At 46.6% G+C, this 24,938-nt stretch overlaps 2 protein-coding genes across 3 annotated transcripts in view; one reads left to right on the forward strand and one right to left on the reverse strand.

Moving 5' to 3' along the window:
- LOC141092508 (D-beta-hydroxybutyrate dehydrogenase, mitochondrial-like) overlaps positions 1 to 3,147 on the reverse strand; it is an 89,425-nt gene extending 86,278 nt beyond the window's left edge. The window contains exon 1 of the mRNA XM_073578699.1: positions 2,932 to 3,147. Within this exon, the coding sequence (XP_073434800.1) occupies positions 2,932 to 3,147 (216 nt within the window). The remainder of the gene's footprint in view (positions 1 to 2,931) is intronic.
- Positions 3,148 to 3,149: 2 nt separating this feature from the next.
- BDH1 (3-hydroxybutyrate dehydrogenase 1) overlaps positions 3,150 to 24,938 on the forward strand; it is a 62,346-nt gene continuing 40,557 nt past the window's right edge. Inside the window, exons 1-2 of one of the 2 annotated variants that reach the window (XM_073578703.1) lie at positions 3,150 to 3,283; positions 5,663 to 5,764. In XM_073578703.1, coding sequence (XP_073434804.1) covers positions 5,691 to 5,764 — 74 coding nt within the window. In that variant the 5' untranslated portion in view covers positions 3,150 to 3,283; positions 5,663 to 5,690. Of the gene's footprint in view, positions 3,284 to 3,367; positions 3,492 to 5,662; positions 5,765 to 24,938 lie in introns of those variants that run through there. The other variant, XM_073578704.1, reaches the window with a different exon arrangement.

The raw sequence follows: 24,938 nt of genomic DNA on the forward strand, positions 1-24,938 counted from the left end.
TGTGCGGGGGTTAATGAATGGGGATGGGGGTTAATGTACAGGGGCGTTAATGAGTGGGGTTGGGGTTAATGTGTGGGGGTATTTGGAGTGCTGATGGGGGTTAATGAGTGGGAATTGGGTTAATGTGTGGGGGGATTTGGAGTGGGGATGGGGGGTTATTTAATGTGTGGGGGGGATTTGGAGTGGGGATGGGGGGATTTAATGTGTGGGGAGATTTGAGGACACAAAATAAAGAGTATGTATGAGGAAACAGTATGGGGGATTGGTGCAGACAGTATGGGGAGCGAATGGGTTAATGTATGTGTGCAGACACAGTATGGGGAGTCGGGGGTATGTGTGAGCAGACAGTATAGAGAGTGAGGGGGTAAATATATGAGGAGACAGTATGGTGAACAGGTGGGATGATAGAGGAGACCGTATGAGGAGGGAGGGGGAATAGTGTGAGGTGACAGTATATTGCAGATATTTTTTATTTAGGGGCATTATAATGACACTTCTATCTTTAAGGGCGTCGTGTGGAGATTTGCTGCAGAAGACCGGAGAAGATGGAAGTCTGCAGAGACGAGATGTGGATGAGAAAACTCATCATGGGGTCTAGAAGAAAAGGTGACTGACTGCAGAGACGACGTCATCTATAAGGTACCTGGATGTAAATGTTATTTGTGATACTGACTAATTCTCATGTTTTTATTTGTTAGGAACATTAAAGGGGTTGTCCAGGTTTGTACGGAGTCTGCAGTCATTCTATGTGGCTGCAGACGTCTGAATTCTCACAGTGCCCACTGAACGCTGTTAGGATTCTCTCGTGCCGGAAATTTACATACATGCGGTCACATGCTGACTAGACATGTGTGGCCTCACTCAATGAAAATGAACGGAGCGAGGCCGGGCACGTCTAGTCGGAATGTGGCCAGAAGTATATAAATCACATACTTGTGCTGACATGACGGTACATCAGCAAGGGAGAATCCTAAAAGTGTGCAGTGCATTCGTTGTGAGAATTCAGAAGCTGCAATGTCAGGATTTAGCTCTGTAGGTTCCAGTAGTCATCACGTGGACACTTCACTCATATGCGATTTTCATAGTTATGGTCCTGTGACAACGAGCTTCTCTTCCTGCTTCTCTCAGTTTTTTACTGAACATTGAGAGCATTAGGAGGAGCAGCTCGCAGGTACATGGCTAAGTGTGCAAGTCGCATATGTACTTGGGGGGGGGGGGAGGCGCCAAACCGAATTCTTGCCCCGGGTGCCAGAAAGCCTAGATACGCCTCTGGGCTCTGATACTACTCCAACATAATGAAATCCCTCTCCGGATCTATAAATCCTCTCTGTTGAAATTTTTGATCATGGCTGCGAGGGCTTGCATCCCGGAGAAATGGAAGAGTCCCGCTCCTCCAACCATAACTCAGTGGATTGCAAAAGTCAATGAAATTATGTATATGAAGGACCTCACCTCATCCATACATGAATCATACCCAAAGATTTGGGCTACTTGGCTTGGATGGATGGATTTTCAAAGCTCTAGTGAGTATTGTGATCTAATGCTGGAGGCAAACCCCCCTGAGGTTAACTGAAAACATCAGTTTGAGTGGTGAACTTGGTCGGGTGGGTATTCCTTCCCTTATCCCCTCGGTTTTTTTTTGCCTCTCTTGGCTCTATTACTTATTTCCCCCCCGCTCTCTTTTTTCGCTTCAACTGCTCTCCTTCTTCCTCTGCTCTGTCTTTTCTTTCCTATACTGTTTATTAAAAGTTTAAAAATGAAAGGCCCTCCGAATTGACCTCTACTACTGGCTCCCCGGATGTTAAGGACTCGCGGACGATTGCCTTGGTTGGGAGTTAAGTTGTATTGCTTGTATTCGTCTACTTGTCTGGTTTCAATGATTTCATTGTGAGTCTTTAAATAAAGAATTACAAAAAAAAAAACAAAAAAACGACACATGCGGACACATCCACATGTACTGTGTACTCAATGTTAAAGATAGGTACGCAGGACGCATGCAGAAGTATGTGGGGCGTAACGGAGGAAGTACGCAGCCCTCCGCAAAGCCCCGGTACGCAATGTGAAGTCAGTCTAACACATAGACCACAGTGAGCTATCATACGTTGTTCAGTGTCCATAGGCTGCCATAGTTCTTGGCACTGCGGGTCACGTTGCCGCAGGGCGATGCACTGCCGCGAACCACGACCTCTTGTGTTGCACAAAAGATCATTTCACCACGAGCGTTTTGGTTGCTCATCGGGTGATCCGCAGCCTGTTGACACTGAAAGACTATTGTGAAATGACTGCTCTTACAGAAGTTTTGTTTGCAGTGATCTTTCGGTGTAAATACAGCTTCACATTGGGTCCATTTCCACAGAAAATAAAATAACCTGAAATTAGCCGCAGACTGTACATCCATACAAAGTGCAGTGACTGTAGGGCTCTGCTGCTGTGGTCGTAAAGCGAAATCAAGCGCTGCAACAGCACTCGGCAAACACGAAGGTCTGTCAGAGCCCTGAACACATAGATACGTGGATATTGAATTACAGCGGTGTGAAATTAGCTGGATCCCACCGGCCCAGAGATCACGTTGGGGACTGAGCCCTGAGGTGTGTGACTGTTTAGTCACTTTACGGGAAAATGGGCTTATACAATTTGATCGAAATGTGCTCCAAGATCCTAAGGTTTGGATTGTAATCTGTACAGTAGTAACGCATGCATATATATATATATATATATAACTTGGGCCACACCGGGGGCTATTGCCTGCTTTGTGTTCATGCACTGCTACAGCGCTCGCCTCCACTTAGCACATCACATACACTTCTACCTACCTGGATCCTGTCACCTGAGCCCCCCACTAAATAATGGACTGCTAGATACTGGTACATGCTGCAAAGCTACTGGCTGCTTTCAGAGGAGGCAATAAAAATGAATGGTGGTATTACTTACTGGTACAGTGCCCCTTGGTAAGGCTGGTATGGCCACACACAGCATGAACACAAAGTACACCAAGACAATGGCATGTGAGGCATTGTCACAGGGGAACCCCAAAACTGAGAAGAGCAGCTTGAGAGCCTCAGGCAGCAGCAGACCCAGAGCCAGTGTGAGCCCCAGAGACAGAAGCACCAGCAGGGCTGTCCTCAGGCTGGAAGCTGGCACTGCCATCCCTCTGGTCCTGCTCTAGCTGGCAGCTCTGAGCTTCTACAGAAAGGAGGAGCCGGAGACAGAGCAGATGACGAGTTCCGAGGGAGCAGCCGCCGCCTCCTCCACTGTGGAAGTCAAGGGCAAGTTCACGCTGCAGGTCTGTATGGAGACGTCTCTCCCCACCCGTGCTCTTGTGTGGATCTGTCTCGTATGCTGTGCTGCCGCCTCCACTACTGCTCCTGGCATCTCAGCACATGGTGTCTACAGACGTGGCGCCTGCCCACCATCTCTCTGGTCATTCACTGATTATCCTGATGAATCAGCTGGGAAGGACGGAGCAGTCAGGCCAACACTGCCCCTCTACGGTCACGGTCACATTATGCCATGGCTGAGCGAAGCGTTATGTATACTCACACATGCTGGAGTCACAGATGGCGCCACCCTTTGGTGTCTTCATTGGTGCATTCCATTAAAAATGCTAATAATATTTATATCGTCAAAAATAAGATTTTTCATACAATATTTGAAATGCCTCACAATCTCCATTGTGGACGTCTGGTGCCCAAACATCTGATTTATGTGTTGTACAGGGCTGTCATAGGGTCCCATAGATTCCATAGGAATACAGCAGAGGGAAAATGCAGGTTTGCGGCATCTGATTTCATCTGTACAGCGGTATTCTGCCAAGAAGGATCGCCCCAGTGACTTTCTTTTCGGCAGTGCGTTCGGCTGGTCCCGTCTGAATCTGGGGCCACAGATTGGGCCCTATTTCCCATTGTGTCCTTTTGTTCAGACCGGCACAGAAATATTGCAGGCCGTGCTCTGTGCCCATCTGACCGGACGGACTCGAGGCTGTGGCACGTCAGGGGTTCCTCTGGATCCCATCTGTGTGGGTGAGCTCTTAGAAGGCCCTCCTGGTTTATAATACACCACAATATAGCTAAGGATAATCTCGTGCTAAATACTATGATATTGACGTCCTTTCCTTATAAGTGATCAATATCAGCTCGGTCGGGGGTCAGACGCCTGACCGTGGTTAGCTGTTCTCGGTATGGCGGCACCTGGATATATGGAATTGCATCTGTTCGGTGCCCACTGCCGGATACTGCAGATTAGCTGCTAGGTGAATGTAGAGCTGGTCTGCGGTACCTGGCTGTGGCCACTACAAAGCTTTGATAGAGCTCCACTGTTCTGCTTCGCAGATGTTTGTGTCCGGCTGCCGGTGGAGCTGAGCACCACCCATCAATGGGGGGGTCCCTGATGCCTGATCCCCACCCTTATGATTTTGATGATTGGACACCCTTTTAAAAATCGCATTTGTCCGTCTTTGTATCAGCTGTATTTTCTTCTCGTTATTGTTCCCACTATTCCTGACCTGACTGCTGGGCCAGTGACCCAAACAAGGCTCAGTTCTTAGGGGATGTGCACATGTTGTGGATTCCAGTGCGGATTTTTCCGCGCGGATTCTGCTGAATCCACAGGTAAAATGACCTCCATTTTACCTGTCGATTCATTGTGGATTTGCCCTGCCTTTTTACACCTGCAGATTTCTAGAATGGAATAGGTGTAAAAACGCTGCGGATTTTGCACAAAGAATTGACATGCTGTGGAAAATAAACCGCTGCGTTTCCGCGCGGAATTTTCCACAGCATGTGGACAGCGGATTTTGTTTTCCATAGGTTTACATGGTACTGTACATCGCATGGAAAACTGCTGCGGATCCGCAGCCCAATCCATAACGTGTGCACATACCCTTATAGGGAATGATAAGTCTGTCACTTGTAGCTGATCTGACAAGAATATTCAGAATTCTATTAATTTTACGTTGCACCACGTATTTCCTGCATAGCATTGTGCCAGGAAGACATGGCCTTCCTCCTGGTACGGCCGCTGTAGTCAGCAATACCCTGGAGAAGTATGGTAGAAGGCTAGAGTGACCTTCAGGTTTATATACCTCAAGGCCGTATACACATTACACTAAAGTTGGCTGATATTAACAGCCCACAGTCTAATGTGTATTGGAGGTAAGGATCTGGCTTCTCCAAATTCAGACTAGTGATCTTTTTGCTCTCTAAAAAAGATGCAAAGCACAAAAGCAACCAGTGTGTGCATAAGATTTCTGAAATCTCATAGACTTTGCTGGTACTGTAAAAAGCAGCTGAAACGCACTAAAAAAATTGCTGACACAATGCCTAGTGTGAATATGGCACAAGCTGTAAGTTGCCGCCAGAGATGTAAGACTGCGTCGCTCTTCTGGAGAGTACAGGAGCAGAGCGAGAGCGCTGGTGAATGGGAGAGTCAGGGGAGATCATTCGGCTGGCAGCTATCGAGAGTGTATGAGGGGCTTTACATGTTAACAAATGTGCCCACAGGGCGGGAGCCTATTAGGTAAGGTTTGATCACTAGCAATACATTTATTAGTCTGAGAGATAAGCTTTATTGTCTGGATTTCCTACTTTCTGAGGACCTATGTGCTACTGAGCGATTACAGTATCTAGAACAGATAAAGGAGACATTGCTTTATTTCTTTTTATAGGAGTCAAGGTGAAAGTAACTGATAGAGAATGCTGGCTGCCAGGACCTGCCTCCGGATCCCCGCAAGGACGCTGCACTTCAGCGATCATGCTAATCATGCAAGGTATGTAGTAGATGCCGAATATGTTACTGCCAGCTATCGGTTATCCCTAGCACATAACCTTGCCATACACATCAAGGCTTACTGCTGAGAAACGGAAAATAATTTATCAGACATGGTCTTCAAATTTGGGAGCCAACGCTTACTGAAAAATCACGCTGCACCATGTGACGTGCTACATTTATGACATTTAGGCTGGGATCACACATGCGAGAAACACAGTCGAGCCTCTCATGTTAAAGGGAATCTGTCACCCTTTTTTTCGGCTTGCAGCTGCCGGCATAGACATCGGGGGCTTATCTACAGCATTCTGTAATGCTGTAGATAAGCCTCCGATGTAACCTGAAAGAGAAGAAAAACACGTTATATTATACTCACCGGGGTGGGCGGTCCGGTCCGGTGGGCATTGCGGTCCGGTCCGACGCCTCCCTTCTTCATGCGATGACGTCCTCTTCTCTCGTCCTGAAATGGCGCAGGCGCATTGCTCTGCCCTGTTGAGGGCAGAGTAGAATTCTGCTGTGCGCAGGTGCCGGACCTCTCCTGACGCCTGCGCACTGCAGGACTCTGCTCTGCCCTCAACAGGGCAGAGCAGTGCGCTTGCGCCACAGCCATTACAGGACGGGAGAAGAGGACGTCATCGCATGAAGAAGGGAGGCGTCGGACCGGACCGCAACGCCCACCGGACCGGACCGCCCACCTCGGTGAGTATAATATAACGTGTTTTTCTTCTCTTTCAGGTTAGATCGGAGGCTTATCTACAGCATTACAGACTGCTGTAGATAAGCCCCCGATGTCTATGCCGGCAGCTGCAAGCCGAAAAAAAGGGTGACAGATTCCCTTTAATACCTGGCACTGCCGCCGGCACACAGGAGCGGAGCGTGCGGCCGCCTAGCAATACTTGGAGCGCCCCACCTGAATGCCGGCGGCAGTGCCAGGTATTAACATGTGAGACTCGACCGTATTGCTCGCATGTGTGTTTCCGGCCTTAAAGGGTGTACGGCTTTGGGAAAACCCCCGATTGCACCGATTGGTATTTCCCATCTAGTTATGTGTCAACCTGGTGTTTCTTGGAAATGCTCAGAGTTTGACAGTAAGGCCACATTCACACGTTCAGTATTTGTTCAGTATTTTACCTCAGTATGTGTAAGCCAAAACCAGGAGTGGGTGATAAATACACAAGTGATGACTATTATACTTTTCCTCTGATTGTTCCCCTCCTGGTTTTGGCTTACAAATACTGAGGTAAAATACTGACCAAATACTGAATGTGTGAACGTAGCCTAAGAGTAGGCATAGCTAACTGATTTCAGTATCCTCAAAGTTATCCTATGCGGGGGCATAGCACTTGTTTTTGTTTGACCCCTTCCCTGCAAAGCTTACTTGAGGTATTACAAAGTGCTTTGTCTCAGGAAAATGGAGCTCAAATCCTTATGAAGACATATTATGAAATTAATCAGGGTAGAATTTGCAACTGAGACACAAAGGCTAAGATACTTCAAAGAGTTTTTAACAGAAATGTTGCGACCACCACAATAGGGCACAACAGTGGCTCAGTGGTTAGCACTGCAGGCTTGCAGCGCTGGGGTCCTGAGTTCAAATCCCAAAGACGTCTGCAAGGAGTTTGTATGTTTTCCTGTGTTTGTGTGAGTTTCTTCCAGGTCCTCTGGTTTCCTCTCATACTCCAAAAATTTAAATTGTGAGCCCCATTGGGGCTATATAACAAGTAATACAAATGTACGCCAGCCCCTGGCTGGCTGGAGTAACCTTTCTGGCTAACTAGCTGCCTGTTCGGCCCGGCTCAGAGCGGTCACAAACCACTCCTGTCAACGATTTTGCGGTTTCTGCTGTCGTTAGGCCTGTTTCACACTTCAGTCTTTTGGAACCTATCACAATCCGTCAAAGTGTTTGAAAAACGGATCCAGTGCAGATTGCAAAAAACTGATGCACGAGAGAGAGAATTTCCTGTGCAAGAACGTCTTGGGGTTAAATTAAAGGAGTGGAAGTTCTTCCGGGCATGCTCAGTTTGAAAAAACGGAATCCGTCGCTGGAATCTGTCATGCAACGGATTCATTGCCCATAGGTGTCCATTCTGGCAGACAAGGGACGGTGACGGATACGTTGCTGTCCGACTTTTCGACGGAGACAAAAACTTTCCTATGGACGTTTTTTCCAGCCGACGAACACCAACTATCTGACGGATCCGTCACACGACGGACGAAACGGAAGGCCATCCGTCGCTGATACAAGTCTGTGGGGAAAAAGACAGATCCGCCAGGCAAATACGTCGGATCCGTTTTTTTCTGCTAACGACGGATTTTGACTGACGCCAGAAAACTGAGGTGTGAAACAGGCCTTTCATGCTCTGCTTGATACGGCAGGACTGCCGGCGCCATGCTGATTGATAGCCCACTGCCCAATTCTAGAAAACCAGCTGTAAATCAGCATGACATCGACAGATCAGCCCAGAAGGAGAAGAGCTGTTCTGTAAATGAGCATATGTCTGGGTCAGAATCCAAAGAGCCAGGACGTAATGGCAGCCAACAGTTAGGATGGGCTCGCTGGCCAGCAGGCTGTCTTCAGCAGAATAAAAAGGGAGAAGTTGTGGAAGGGATGCAGGATCAGCCGGTCACGATAAGCAATGTCCAGACCTCAAGTGCAACAGGAAAAAACCTGCTTTTACTAGAGTAGTTGATGGTGATTACAGCTCTCCACAGTTATTCACTACAATGAGCCAACACCTCCTCATGGTGTGAAGGACCGGCTTTTTTCTGGCAATGTGTAGCAGCTCCTCACTGCCGCTACTTATAGCACTATACATGCACTAAAACGTCTCTCCTCGGCCTGGACCTTGACATCCACGGCACCTCAGGCTTATAGGAAAGTACCTCAGCTCTCTTCCCACCGCTGGCAACTAAGGATCGTATCAAGACATCCATAGTCTGAACTCTAACTGACGTCGTCTGGCAGTTGGGCACTTCTTGGACCGCGCAGGGCATTATGTCCCATGAAGTTGCACAGATTTTGCAGTAGTCCCTAGAGCGACCACAGCAAAGCCACTGGTTGGCCTGCTCGATCTCCAACATCACCCATTCCCAGGGGCCCAGGGTTGCTTCTCCTGGGCTTAGTAGTTCTCCTGTAGGGACTGCTATCCCATGACTTCACAATAGCCCTTACACTAATTAGGCGTGTGTGTGTAAAAATGGCTGAAGAGCTGGCTTCTCACACCATCAGAGTTCAGACATCTGACTTTGCAGGACACCACACTTATACCCTGCAGCAAGTAAATAGTAATAGTATGTACATGTCAATAATATAGGGTGCCATGTGTCAAACAATGTCAATATGGATAAGGGCAGAGCAGGACAGGGCTCTGACTGAGAACCCATCCATGAAGACGTCGTCGGACACATGGTAAGCTTTTAATATTAGAGACCTGTTAGGACCGTCCTGATGGGTACACATTGTCATGGTTGGATGACTTTTATGCTTTTTTCATCAAAATAGCGTTATAAATACCATAGGGTACTTATTTATGTACTATTACTATTTAATTGCTGTAAGGTATAAGCTAATTTATTTTTTTTTCTTGGGTTTTGTCTGTGAAATGGCCAGTGTGAATGTACTCTTACACTGTATACACATACAAGCTCATAGTCCTGCTCATATTCTTTGCTTTTTCTCTTTACATGGAGTAGCTGAATTGCCAGCAGGACATTTTTTTGTGAAACAAAATCATGCAGCCATTATTTCACTACAGGGAAGCAGCACGGCAAGCAGCAGTATGTGCACACATCCATCGCCACATGGCGCAGATATCTGTATTTTTAGCAATGAAAACTGTCACGATTCCTGTCAGTTTTGTGATTGACACCTCAGCATCCAATCCAAGGCTCGGGCGTGTTGAGCTTTCAGTGTTGTGAATGACAGTCCAGTCGTGCAATCAGGGCCAGGGCATGCTGGGTTTCCTACAGGTGGCTCCATTTCTTTGTGATTCCCTGGCTATTTAGCGGGCTGTCTGCCTCTGATTGCTGCCAGTTGTAGCCTTATCTCAGGGGTGTATGTTTACCATGTTCTTCAATGTTCTGTCTCTGATCTATTGCTGCCTGACCCTGGCCCTTTCCTCTGACCATCTGTATGCTTTGCCCCTTAAGGCCCCGTTACACATAACGATGTCCCAGCGATCCCACCAACGATCCGACATGGATGGGATCGCTGGGACATTGTTAGGCTGATCGCTGGTGAGCTGTCACATAGACGGCCCCTCCAGCGATCAGGACCAGCGAGCAATCTGGTTTCTAATGTAAACATCGGGTATCCAGGAGCCGCGGCTCCTGGATACCTGATGTTTACATTAGAAACCAGCGTCACTGATCGTCGCTCTCTCCCTGCCACACACAGCAATGCGTGCTGGCCAGCGGGAGACCAGCGATGAAAAAATGGCCTAGGACGATTGAGCACGATCAGTGATACCCGGCGGGGGGTCCGGTCGCTGATCCCCGTCACACACAGCGATCTCGCTGGCGAGATCTCTGTGTCGTCACAAAATCAGCGATCTAGCTAGGGAGATCACTGTGTGTGACGGGGCCTTTAGTCATGATCCACTACCTTCCTTGAATTTTGACCTGACTGCCTTTGCCTTGCCCCTTTTATTTGTGGTGAGCCCTCTTGGTACCTGACCCCAGACCTCTTCACTACCCAGCCTCACAGCTTGTCCTTGAGTAGTGACTAGCGTCACTAAAGCCCTGTAGACTGTGTTCAGTATAAAGCGTTTCCAGAGTAGAAAAACAATTTCTTTCACAGTGTGTATTGTTTACTACATCATTTTATGTTGCATGTGTATTATTTTTTATATTTTTTTGTTTGACTTTTCAATTAGTTTGTGTATAATTTTATGTTATATAAGACACTTAATTATATTTATTGTGTTGGAGTGCAAATGATGACATAATTTCAAACCATAGACTCTCCCTGTACGGTTGTGCTCAAAAGTTTGCATATCCGGGCAGAATTTTTGCTTTCTTGGACTTATTTTTCAGAGAATATGAATAATAACACCAAAACTTTTTCTCCATTCATGGTTTAGTGGTTGGGTGAAGCCATTTATTGTCAAACTACTGTGTTTTCTCTTTTTAAATCATAATGATGACCCTGATCAAAAGTTTGCATACCCCATTTCTTAGTACTGTATATTGCCCCCTCTAACATCAATGACAGCTTGAAATCTTTTGTGGTAATTGTGGATGAGGTTCTTTATTTTTTTCAGATGGTAAAACTTCCCACTCTTCTTGGCAAAAAGCCTCCAGTTCCTGTAAATTCCTGGGTTGCCTAGCATGAACTGCGCGCTTGAAATCTCCCCAGAGTGGTTTAATGATATTGAGGTCAGGAGACTGAGATAGTGGCCACTCCAGAACCTTCACTTTGGTCTGCTGTAGCCAATGACAGGTCAACTTGGCCTTGTGTTTTGGATCGTCATGTTGGAACGTCCAAGTACGTCCCATGCGCAGCTTCCGGGCTCAGGATTGCAAATTTGCCTCCAGTATTTGTTGATGACTTGCTGCATTCATCTTTCCTTCAACTTTGACCAAGTTTCCTGTGCCTTTGTAGCTCATACATCTCCAAAACATCAGCGATCCACCTCTTTGCTTTACAGTAGGAATGGTGTTCCTTTCATCATAGGCCTTGTTGATCTCTCTCCAAATGTAACGTAGATCCGTTGACAATTATTTTACTTTTCCCATGACTCACAATCCTGAAACATCAGTGCCTGGATGAAAGATGCAAGAGTCTGTCTAGATCCCAGACACTCACTCAGCTTTTATGCACACACACTGATTACAAGCAAACAGGTCACAGGTGAGGATGTTACCTTTAGTAGCCATTCAAACCCTTTTGTGTCAACTTCTGTGCTTGTTATCAGGCCAAAATCACCAGGGTATATGAACTTCTGATCAGGGTCATTATTCTCTGAAAAAGGCCAAGAAAGCAAAAAATCTGCCAGGGTATGTAAACTTTTGAGCACAACTGTATATACACTCATTGGTACCCATCTGAGAGCAGCCTGATGTAGGCATAGAGAAGCTGAATCCACTGATGTATTACTTGGGTTACTGAGTCCAGCAATTCTCACACGATCAGCGTCTTTAGATTTAGCAGTGCAGCAGAGCCGAGGAAGCTAACTCCGCATACACCAGGCCGTATGTGTGTGTGTGTGTGTGTGTAATATATATATATATATAGTGGGGAAAAAAAGTATTTAGTCAGTCAGCAATAGTGCAAGTTCCACCACTTAAAAAGATGAGAGGCGTCTGTAATTTACATCATAGGTAGACCTCAACTATGGGAGACAAACTGAGAAAAAAAAATCCAGAAAATCACATTGTCTGTTTTTTTTTCATTTTATTTGCATATTATGGTGGAAAATAAGTATTTGGTCAGAAACAAGCAATCAAGATTTCTGGCTCTCACAGACCTGTAACTTCTTCTTTAAGAGTCTCCTCTTTCCTCCACTCATTACCTGTAGTAATGGCACCTGTTTAAACTTGTTATCAGTATAAAAAGACACCTGTGCACACCCTCAAACAGTCTGACTCCAAACTCCACTATGGTGAAGACCAAAGAGCTGTCAAAGGACACCAGAAACAAAATTGTAGCCCTGCAATAGCCAACCAGCTTGGAGTGAAGAAATCAACTGTGGGAGCAATAATTAGAAAATGGAAGACATACAAGAGCAGTCTGGCTCCAGACAGAGTGACGCACCCCCCCAGGAGATCGCGGAAGACGCACCATCCCCCCCCCCCGGAGATCGCGGTAGACGCACCCCCCCGCCGACACGACACCTTACCAATTCGGTTTGGCCGCGGGGTCTTGCGTCTTGCTGTGATGACAGGAGAGGGCGGGTTGTTGCTCCGGAAGCGGCGCATGCGCAGTCCGTGCTTTCCGGCGCCATTTTGGGGACGACACACTGCAGTGTGTCTTCCAAGACAGTGGCGCCGGAAAGAGAGGAATGCACAGGCGCCGATTCTGGAGCAACAACGCGCCCTCTCCTGTCATCACAGCAGGCACAAAATATTACCGGGGTATTCGCCGTGAAGTCAGGATATGGCGGGTTGTGGCGCCGAAATCGGGCGCCAATTACGGCCGCACAATCCCACACTCCTCAGACCTTTTGAAGAAAACGGCGCCGGTGTGCACAGGCGCCACAGTGCCCACATCAGATTAATTTAAATATGTAAATTACGCATACATTTCGGCGCCATGAGGGGTACAATGTATACCAGGATTGGGGGATGAGGGGTACCATGCATACCAGGATTGGGGGATGAGGGGTACCATACATACCAGGATTGGGGGATGAGGGGTACCATGCATACCAGGATTGGGGGATGAGGGGTACCATGCATACCAGGATTGGAGGGTGAGGGGTACCATGCATACCAGGAATGGGGGTTGAGGGGTACCATGCATACCAGGATTGGGGGATGAGCGGTACCATGCATACCAGGATAGGGGGTGAGGGGACCATGCATACCAGGATAGGGATGAGGGAGTACCATGCATACCAGGATTGGGGGATGAGGGGTACCATGCATACCAGGATTGGGGGATGAGGGGTACCATGCATACCAGGATAGGAGGTGAGGGGACCATACATACCAGGATAGGGATGAGGGAGTACTATGCATACCAGGATTTGGGGATGAGGGGTATCGTGCATACCAGGATAGAGGATGAGGGGACCATACATACCAGGATAGGGATGAGGGAGTACCATGCATACCAGGATTGGGGGATGAGAGGTACCATGCATACCAAGATAGGGGATGAGGGAGTACCATGCATACCAGGATAGGGATGAGAGAGTACCATGCATACCAGGATTGGGGGGTGAGAGGACCATGCATTCCAGGATTGGGGGATGAGGGGTACCATGCATACCAGGATTGGGGGATGAGAGGACCATGCATACGAGGATTGGGGGATGAGAGGTACCATGCATACCAAGATAGGGGATGAGGGAGTACCATGCATACCAGGATAGGGATGAGGGAGTACCATGCATACGAGGATTGGGGGGTGAGAGGACCATGCATTCCAGGATAAGGGGTGAGGGGGCCATGCATACCAGGATAGGGGGTCATACATACCAGGATTAAGGGTGAGGGGACCATGCATACCAGGATAGGGATGAGGGAGTACCATGCATACCAGGATAGGAGGGTGGCAGCACATACCAGGATGGGAGACCATATACCAATAAAAATGCTCGCCACCCGGGCGTAGAACGGGTTCATAGCTAGTGTGTGTGTGTGTGTGTGTGTGTGTAATATATATAAAATAATAATCTTTATATAGCGCTAACATATTCCGCAGCGCTTTACAGTTTGCACGCATTATCATCACTGTCCCCAATGGGGCTCACAATCTGAATTCCTTATCAGTATGTTATATATATATATTGTTCATAGACCTTGAGGTGCCTGTTACAGGAGTGGGTGTGTCGGACCCTGCTGTGTCGTAGTGTAGTATAAAAATGGCTATTTTTGAGTCCATATTGAAATATGTAGAATGAATTCTATATATTACAGAGCTTCATTTCTGGTCAAACAGTTACAGACCGAGACAATGCTCATCTTGAGAACCATTGTTTATTACCTGAAACCATTTCACTTCACAAACAGTTCTATGTTTATCTAGATTTGTTGTTTGTCATTGTAAAACATTAAGGTTTATTTAACCTCTGTCTGTGTTGGTTTTATCTAAATCCATGTGGCTTTTATATTGCAAGGGTTGATGACCCATTGTCTGATGATGCCATGTTATCAGTTTCATTCAATCTTGAAAGCCGGCCACTTGAAGGGTTGGGATGAAGCTAAAGTTACACATAAGTGTAATTTAGTATATAAGGCCAGAGAAACATGACTGAGACAGAAACACAACTTGGATATCTGTACACCTGTACAGGTGTTGTGATACCTGCATAAGTGGGGACGCCCATGCAGTGTTGTGAATCTTCCAGGGGTTCTCTGTCTTGGCGTTGCTTCTCTGATATTTCAGACGGATGATGTTTAAAAGCCTCTTGGTGATTGATGTGAGTATACTGTATATAGTTAATCTTTATATATAATTAATCATTATATGTATTCAATCTTTATATGTACTTAACCTTTGTATCTTAAAATGTACAAAAGTGTACGCAATCATACTATTCCTTTAATTCTATACCTTGTAATAAAATTGGGTTATATCGCAAGTAGTAGCCTTCTTTAAAGCCGTATCCGAACCTTAGGCCGGGGTCACACTAACCTACGCAAAATACGGTCCGTAGTTTACAGGCGTAATACGGATGAATGACCCCTAAATAGTGCTCCGTATGTCATCCGTAAGCAAGGTGTGGTCGCTTATTTTGCGCATGTAAGCATCCGTATGTAATCCGTATGACATCCGTATGCTGAGATTTTCTCGCCGGCTTGCAAAATGGACATAAAATGGAGCCCTATGACAGGTTTTATAACACAAACGAAAGAATAGATATAGACACATAGAATATATATACACTCACTGGCCACTTTATTAGGTACACCTGTCCAACTGTGTGTTAAGACTTAATTTCTAATCTGCCAATCACATGGCGGCAACTCAGTGCATTTAGGCATGTAGACATGGTCAAGACAATCTCCTGCAGTTCAAACCGAGCATCAGTATGGGGAAGAAAGGTGATTTGAGTGCCTTTGAACGTGGCATGATTGTTGGTGCCAGAAGGGCTGGTCTGAGTATTTCAGAAACTGCTGATCTACTGGGATTTTCACGCACAACCATCTCTAGGGTTTACAGAGAATGGTCCGAAAAAGAAAAAAAATCCAGTGAGCGGCAGTTCTGTGGCCGGAAATGCCTTGTTGATGCCAGAGGTCAGAGGAGAATGGGCAGACTGGTTCGAGCTGATAGAAAGGCAACAGTGACTCAAATTGCCACCCGTTACAACCAAGGTAGGCAGAAGAGCATCTCTGAACGCACAGTGCGTCGAACTTTGAGGCAGATGGGCTACAGCAGCAGAAGACCACACCGGGTACCACTCCTCTCAGCTAAGAACAGGAAACTGAGGCTACAATTTGCACAAGCTCATCGAAATTGGACAGTAGAAGATTGGAAAAACGTTGCCTGGTCTGATGAGTCTCGATTTCTGCTGCGACATTCGGATGGTAGGGTCAGAATTTGGCGTAAACAACATGAAAGCATGGATCCATCCTGCCTTGTATCAACGGTTCAGGCTGGTGGTGGTGGTGTCATGGTGTGGGGAATTTTTTCTTGGCACTCTTTGGGCCCCTTGGTACCAATTGAGCATCGTTGCAACGCCACAGCCTACCTGAGTATTGTTGCTGACCATGTCCATCCCTTTATGACCACAATGTACCCAACATCTGATGGCTACTTTCAGCAGGATAATGCGCCATGTCATAAAGCTCGAATCATCTCAGATTGGTTTCTTGAACATGACAATGAGTTCACTGTACTCAAATGGCCTCCTCAGTCACCAGATCTCAATCCAATAGAGCATCTTTGGGATGTGGTGGAACGGGAGATTCGCATCAGGGATGTGCAGCCGACAAATCTGCGCCAACTGTGTGATGCCATCATGTCAATATGGTCCAAAATCTCTGAGGAATGCTTCCAGCACCTTGTTGAATCTCTGCCACGAAGAATTGAGGCAGTTCTGAAGGCAAAAGGGGGTCCAACCCGTTACTAGCATGGTGTACCTAATAAAGTGGCCAGTGAGTGTATGTATGTATATATATATATATATATATATATATATATATATATATATAATGTCACAGAGTTCTTCATAGCAGAATAGCCGCTAATTCAATTGCCGGCTTTTGTCAAATCATTCCCCAACCCGACATGAAATGACACATGGTTTACATACAGTAAACCATTTCATTTCATGTTTTTTTTGTATGTCTTTCATTAGTAATTAGATGAGGGTTGATGTGTTAAATTTGGGAGGTTTAGGTGTTAATTTAAGGGGTTAATTCGTTGTAAAAAAATGTGTGGGCTCCTGCGGTAATTTGTCAATGCGGGAGCCCACACATTTTTTAACAACTAATTAACCCCCTAAATTAACACCTACACCTCCCAAATTTTACACATCAACCCTCATCTAATTACTAATGAAAGACATACAAAAAAAAACATGAAATGAAATGGTTTACTGTATGTAAACCATGTGTCATTTCATGTCGGGTTGGGGAATGATTTGACAAAAGCCGGCAATTGAATTAGCGGCTATTCTGCTATATATATATATATACAGTGGGGCAAAAAAGTATTTAGTCAGTCAGCAATAGTGCAAGTTCCACCACTTAAAAAGATGAGAGGCGTCTGTAATTTACATCATAGGTAGACCTCAACTATGGGAGACAAACTGAGAAAAAAAAATCCAGAAAATCACATTGTCTGTTTTTTTTTTTCATTTTATTTGCATATTATGGTGGAAAATAAGTATTTTGTCAGAAACAAAATTTCATCTCAATACTTTGTGATATATCCTTTGTTGGCAATGACAGAGGTCAAATGTTTTCTGTAAGTCTTCACAAGGTTGCCACACACTGTTGTTGGTATGTTGGCCCATTCCTCCATGCAGATCTCCTCTAGAGCAGTGATGTTTTTGGCTTTTCGCTTGGCAACACGGACTTTCAACTCCCTCCAAAGGTTTTCTATAGGGTTGAGATCTGGAGACTGGCTAGGCCACTCCAGGACCTTGAAATGCTTCTTACGAAGCCACTCCTTCGTTGCCCTGGCGGTGTGCTTTGGATCATTGTCATGTTGAAAGACCCAGCCACGTTTCATCTTCAATGCCCTTGCTGATGGAAGGAGGTTTGCACTCAAAATCTCACGATACATGGCCCCATTCATTCTTTCATGTACCCGGATCAGTCGTCCTGGCCCCTTTGCAGAGAAACAGCCCCAAAGCATGATGTTTCCACCACCATGCTTTACAGTAGGTATGGTGTTTGATGGATGCAACTCAGTATTCTTTTTCCTCCAAACACGACAAGTTGTGTTTCTACCAAACAGTTCCAGTTTGGTTTCATCAGACCATAGGACATTCTCCCAAAACTCCTCTGGATCATCCAAATGCTCTCTAGCAAACTTCAGACGGGCCCGGACATGTACAGGCTTAAGCAGTGGGACACGTCTGGCACTGCAGGATCTGAGTCCATGGTGGCGTAGTGTGTTACTTATGGTAGGCCTTGTTACATTGGTCCCAGCTCTCTGCAGTTCATTCACTAGGTCCCCCCGCGTGGTTCTGGGATTTTTGCTCACCGTTCTTGTGATCATTCTGACCCCACGGGGTGGGATTTTGCGTGGAGCACCAGATCGAGGGAGATTATCAGTGGTCTTGTATGTCTTCCATTTTCTAATTATTGCTCCCACAGTTGATTTCTTCACTCCAAGCTGGTTGGCTATTGCAGATTCAGTCTTCCCAGCCTGGTGCAGGGCTACAATTTTGTTTCTGGTGTCCTTTGACAGCTCTTTGGTCTTCACCATAGTGGAGTTTGGAGTCAGACTGTTTGAGGGTGTGCACAGGTGTCTTTTTATACTGATAACAAGTTTAAACAGGTGCCATTACTACAGGTAATGAGTGGAGGAAAGAGGAGACTCTTAAAGAAGAAGTTACAGGTCTGTGAGAGCCAGAAATCTTGATTGCTTGTTTCTGACCAAATACTTATTTTCCACCATAATATGCAAATAAAATGAAAAAAAACAGACAATGTGATTTTCTGGATTTTTTTTTCTCAGTTTGTCTCCCATAGTTGAGGTCTACCTATGAGGTAAATTACAGACGCCTCTCATCTTTTTAAGTGGTGGAACTTGCACTATTGCTGACTGACTAAATACTTTTTTGCCCCACTGTATATATCTCAATGACGTGTGTGTGTGTGTGTATAATATATATATATATATATATATATTCTATGTGTCTATATCTATATGTATATATATATATATATTCTATGTGTCTATATCTATTCTTTCGTTTCTTTATTTCTTTATTAAACCTGTCAGTGTGAGTTTACTGTATAGTGCACTGAATTGCCGGCTTTTCTAAAGGACACTGGGTGCATATTTCTCGCAAGTCACATGTGTGGTCCGTGTGTAATGCGTATTTTTAGCTCACCCATAGACTTGCATTGGCGTACTACGGGCGTAGTACGCTGGCAATCGCAGCATGCTGCGATTGGCACAGACCTTAGAATACGCCCGAGAAATATACGGCTGATGGAAGCTGCCCCATAGAGAATCATTTGTCCGTGTGTAATGTGTGCTTTTAACGCCTCTCACTCGTCCGTATTCCTCTCTAGTGTGACCCCGGCCTGAGTGTTAAAAACTTGGCAATACACATAGCCATGATAACTCCTGGTGCTAAAACGATCATTGCAAGCAAACAAAACAAGGGAGTAATCCCTTAAATCAGTGTTTTAACCCCTACAGCATGTTGCCTTCAGCTTACATAGCAAACACCTGCTGGCAGATTCCCTTTAAATACATAATTTTAAATGGAATCTGTTAGTAGAATCAACTCTCCTAAGACATCTATATGGGTATATAGGTCATATAAAGCAAGGATACCTTGTTATCTGTGATCTGATGTCTTATCCATATTTTTCTTGTATATATACAGTGGGTACGGAAAGTATTCAGACCTCTTTAAATTTTTTACTCTGCTTCATTGCAGCCATTTGGTAAATTCAAAAAAGTTCATTTTTTTTCTCATTAATGTACGCTCTGCACCCCATCTTGACTGAAAAAAACAGAAATGTAGAAATTTTTGCAAATTTATTAAAAAAGAAAAACTGAAATATCACATGGTCATAAGTATTCAGACCCTTTACTCAGTATTGAGTAGAAGCACCCTTTTGAGCTAGTACAGCCATGAGTCTTCTTGGGAATGATGCAACAAGTTTTTTCCCTTCACCCATGACAGCACACCAGAGAGAGGGATCCGCCAGGACAGGAACCTACTGAGACATAAAGGGCAGCACCTCTCCCCTGCTCCAGTTGGGTTCCTGTCCTGGAAGGAATGCCACTGTTGGCGGTGCCTGTCATGGCCGAAGAGAAAAAAAAAAAAAAGGGACCCAGGCCCGTCCCGGCGCGGGAAGAGCAGGTATCTTACCTGTAGCGCCGACCGTCGGGTGCTGGAGGCACAGTCCCCGGTGTTCCCCTGGGCTCCGGGTTCGTGTGGGCGCAGGTGGGATCCCGGTGGCTCCGGGGAGCCCACACCGCGCCTCCCTCCCCTCGCGTGCGCCGCATCTCGATCCCCAAGGCAGGGGAGAGACGCAGGCTTCTTCCGGCCGCTGACGTCGGCGGCGCAGTGGATTATGGCTGCGCTTTTCTGAAGCAGTCGGCCGGCGGTCGCAGGGGGGAGGGGAGGAGACACCACCAGGACAGAGGCTGCATATAAACAAGGACCAGCGGCAGGGGAGATGGTGGAAAATGGAGTCAGAGCAGGAGAGGTCCTTGTCTCTGCCTCCCTCACAACCCTCGGGCCGTAAGCAGCAGCCACCCCAGCCGCAGGTCGGGGGAATCCTCAAGGTCCAGAGAGCACAGGTCACGTGCTCCGACGCAGCCTCCGAGTCCGGTACCCTTGATTACGGGTGGTGAGTGATCTTCGTGAATGCTAGCATTTATGTTAATAGGGATTCTCTGTTGTATGTTTTACCCCATAGGAAAGGCCCCAAAAAGCGGGAAACAAAAAGAATAATAGGGATTGTGCTATATGTAAAATTCCCCTAGCAAGAGACTGGCAGAAAAATCTCTACGACACTTGCATTCAGCGGACCATGGCGGAGGAAGCGCCTAGTTTCGCAGCCAATTTGATATCGGCCCTTAGGTCAGAAATGGAGGGTTCAATTAAGACCCTATTGAAAAAAGGGAGGAAAAGTTGGAAAAATCCCCCTAGTTCTCCCTCAGATTCCTCATCAGCCTCGTGTCAAGCGGAACAGGCATCCTCCTCAGACAGTGACACAGGGGGTAGGCCATGTTTCCCTGTTGAAGACACGGATGCTCTCTTAAAGGCCATTAGAACCACAATGGGCCTACAGGAAGAAAAGGCAGCTAAAACCGTAGAGGATGTTATGTTTGGGACAACTGGATTCATTGCACATTCAGTGGAACTTCAGGATAGCTTATGCGTTCCTGTTATGAATGAGTCACCGAGGAGGAAAAAACAAAAAGCAAGCTAAGCCCAGAAAACTGGAGAGGTTGGTAACTAGCGGACTGCAGACCCCTGATCCTATCCACAACAACTAGCAGTAGCCGTGGAGCGTGCCTACGGTGGTCCTAGACGCCTCGTCATGGCCGGAGAACTAAATAAGCCTAAAGAAAGAAAGGGAAAATCTAAACTGCCCCAGAGCAGACCCCAAAGCTATAGACAGCCCCCAACATGTATTGTCGGCGAAACAAGATGAAAACACAGACACAGATAGAAAGAGAGGCTGAGCAAACGATGGGGCCCTCGCTAACTAGAAAGGACAGGAAAGAAAAGCTGCTGTCTGCAATCACAGAAAAAACCCTGCCAAAAATAATCTCCAACACGTCTGATAGAAAAAGGCCCTGAAGTCGCTAGACTTCAAATCACTATATCAGCACTCAGGTATATTCTGAAGACAGAGCAAAAGAGATCAACTGATCAGAGACAAAATGGGGATTCAGCCCAGTCCCAGCCAGGGCTGGCTGAACACAAAAACTAAGTAAACCAGACAAAAACTCATATGAACAATAGCAGAGAAAACTTAGCTTTAGCAAGGCAGGAACCAAACTGGAAACCAGGAGCCACAGTCAGGAAAAATCACCAGCAAGAAACTAGGGAGTCGGCTGCCTTAAATCCAATCAGAAACTCCTGATGTCCAATCGCAGTCCTCTTCCTCAGGTGGCCGGTCACTGCCCTTTAGATCAGCTTCATTACCTTCCTTCACCAATAGAGGGAATCCAGATAGAGAACTCACTACTCCTCTGTCAGCACAGCCAGCTCCATAACCCTCACCAGAAGCCAGATGCAAACCCGAAAATGAGCTCACAACACGTTCCCCCCCAGTGACTCTGATCCCAACAGTTGGGATCAAAGAATGTCCCTCTCCGATCCATGGGTTCTGCCGGAAATCCCGAACCTACTAGCTCAAGGCCCAATATTCCACGCTCAGGTCAAAGGATTCCATCTGACGGCGTGGAATTTGAAAGGTTGCTTTTAATAGATAGAGGGTTCTCCCCCGGGTTGGTGGCCACCCTGCTTAAAGGTAGGAAACCGGTGACGACTAACATCTACGGCAGAACATGGAAAAAGTTCCTACAGTTGCTAGGTAAGCCGTTAGAACAAGAACCCCCGATTAGTGCCATCTTGGAGTTTTTACAATCAGGGTTGCAGCTGGGGTTAGCGGTAAACACGCTTAAAGTTCAGGTGTCTGCACTAGGGGCGCTCTACAACTGCAACTTGGCAGCAAATAGATGGGTAGCCAGGTTTATTAAATCCTGCCATAGGGCTAGGCCTATCCCAATACCCAGAATAGCCCTTGGGATTTAAACCTAGTACTAGAGGCCCTTACAAAGGAACCGTATGAGCCGTTACATCAGCTACCCCTAAAGTTTCTGACCCTGAAGACGATCATTTTAGTGGCCCTTACATCGGCCCGTAGAATAAGCGACTTGCAGGCTCTCTCAGTAAAGCCACCCTATACACAAGTTTTTCAGGATAGGGTGGTGTTAAGAACAGACCCCGCTTATCTGCCTAAGGTAGCATCAGATTTCCATCGGGGTCAGGAGATTGTCCTCCCAACCTTCTGCGAGAATACAAAGAATTTGGGGGAGGAAAAATTCCATAGTTTGGATGTCAAGAGAGCCCTGTTAGAATACATAACAGTCACTAGCCAGTCGAGGAGGTCCCAGTCACTATTCTTAGCTTTTCAGGGTGCCAGGAAAGGCTATGGGGTTTTAAAAGGGACCATTGCTAGATGGATTAGGGAGGCCATTAGTGTAGCCTACTCAGCTAGTGGTATCCCGATTCCGGACGGCATCAAGGCTCATTCCACCAGAGCCGTGGCGACCTCCTGGGCAGAGAAAGCGGAGGTATCAATTGGCCAAATTTGTAAGGCTGCTACCTGGGCCTCACCTTCAACCTTCTTTAAGCACTATAGATTAAATCTATCCTCCTCTGCTGACTTAAGCTTTGGTAGAAGGGTGCTGCAAGCCGTGGTCCCTTCCTAAGGTGTTTTGAAGTCTCCAAAAATCTCTCAGGTGTGCTGTCATGGGTGAAGGGAAAACCACCATGGTTACTTACTGGTAGCCGGTTTTTCCGGAACCCATGACAGCACCCGTATATTCCCCCCCCCCCCTTTTTCACTGTATGGGTGTGCACAATTAGTAGGGTGCTTTTGAGTGATGTGGTGTTGGATTAACATGTAACTAACCGGGAAGTCCTCTCAATGCTCTGTAACCCAACTGAAGCGGGGGAGAGGTGCCACCCCTTATGTCTCAGTAGGTTCCTGTCCTGGCGGGGCGGATCCCTCTCTCAGGTGTGCTGTCATGGGTTCCAGAAAAACCAGCTACCGGTAAGTAACCATAGTGGTTTCACACCTGATTTTGGGGATCCGCTGCCATTCTTCCTTGCAGATCCCCTCCAATTCCATCAAGTTGGATGGTGAAGGTTGGTGGACAGCCATTTTCAGGTCTCTCCAGAGATGCTCAATTGGGTTTAGGTCAAGGCACTGGCTGGGCCAGTCAAGAATGGTCAGAGAGTTGTTCTGAAGCCACTCCTTTGTTATTTTACCTGTGTGCTTAAAGTCATTGTCCTGTTGGAAGGTGAACCTTCGGCCAAGTCTGAGGTCCAGAGCACTCTGGAAGAGGTTTTCATCCAGGGTATCTCTGTACAGAGGCATATCTAGGCTTTCTGGCACCCGGGGCAAGAATTTGGTTCGCTCCCCCCCCAGTACATATGCGACTTCCACACTTAGCCATGTACCCACGAGCTGCTCTCCCTAATGCTCTCAATGTTCAGTAAAAAACTGAAAGCAGGAAGAGAAGCTCGTTGTCACAAGACCATAACTGTGAAAATCGCGTATGAGTGAAGTGTCCATGTGATGACTACTGGAACCTGCAGAGCTGAATCCTGACATTGCAGCTTCTGAATTCTCACAACTAATGCACTGCACACATTTAGAATTCTCCCTTGCCGATGTACAGTCATGTCAGCACAAGTATGTGATTTGTATACGTCTGGCCACACTCCGACTAGTCGTGCCTGGCCTTGCTCCGTTCATTTTCATTGAGTGAGGCCACACGTGTCTAGTCAGCATGTGACCGCATGTATGTAAATTACCGGCATGAGAGAATCCTAACAGCGTTCAGTGAGCACTGTGAGAATTCAGAAGTCTGCAGTCACATAGAATGACTGCAGACTCAGCACAAACCTGGAGAACCCCTTTAGGCTATGTGCCCACGGTGCGTGTTAAAAGACACACCAAAAACCGGACTCCTTCCCAGAAATCGCGCGATTTTACCGCAATTATGATCGCGATTTTGCCGCGATTTTCGTGTGCGATATTCAAGCACTTTCCAAGCGATTTGAAGCATCCCTTGGAAAGTGATTGACAGGTTGGTCACACTCGTCAAACATAGTGTTTGACAAGTGTGACCAGGTTTTTACTATTGAGGCTGCCTATGCGGCATCAATAGTAAAAGATAGAATGTTAAAATGCTAAAAAAAATAAAAAAATCGGTGTATATTTACCTTCCGGCGTCCCGCGCTGCATTCCCGGGCCACAGCGTTCCCAGTAATGCCTTGCGAGACCTGTGATGACGTAGTCTCGCGTTGCTATAGCGATCTCGCGAGACCACGTCATCACTGGACCGTGCCGCAAGGCATTACTGGGAACGCTTAGGCCGGGAATGCAGCGCAGGACGCCGGAAGGTAAATATACCCCGATTTTTTTTATTTTTTTATTCTTTTTTTTACAGGGGTATGGTACCCAGGGCCTGGAGGACAGTCTCCTCTCCTCCACACCGTGGATACCAACCGCACATGAGACGCTTAACTTCGCGCATGGTGGGCATAGCCACATGTGGGAAGTAAGCGATTCTCATGCATTCCTATGGGTGCGGAATCGCGGCAATTCTTTGCGATTCC

Source organism: Dendrobates tinctorius, unplaced genomic scaffold (assembly GCF_039654945.1).
Source record: "Dendrobates tinctorius isolate UK_male_01 unplaced genomic scaffold, ASM3965494v1 ptg000060l, whole genome shotgun sequence".
Lineage (NCBI taxonomy): Eukaryota > Metazoa > Chordata > Amphibia > Anura > Dendrobatidae > Dendrobates > Dendrobates tinctorius.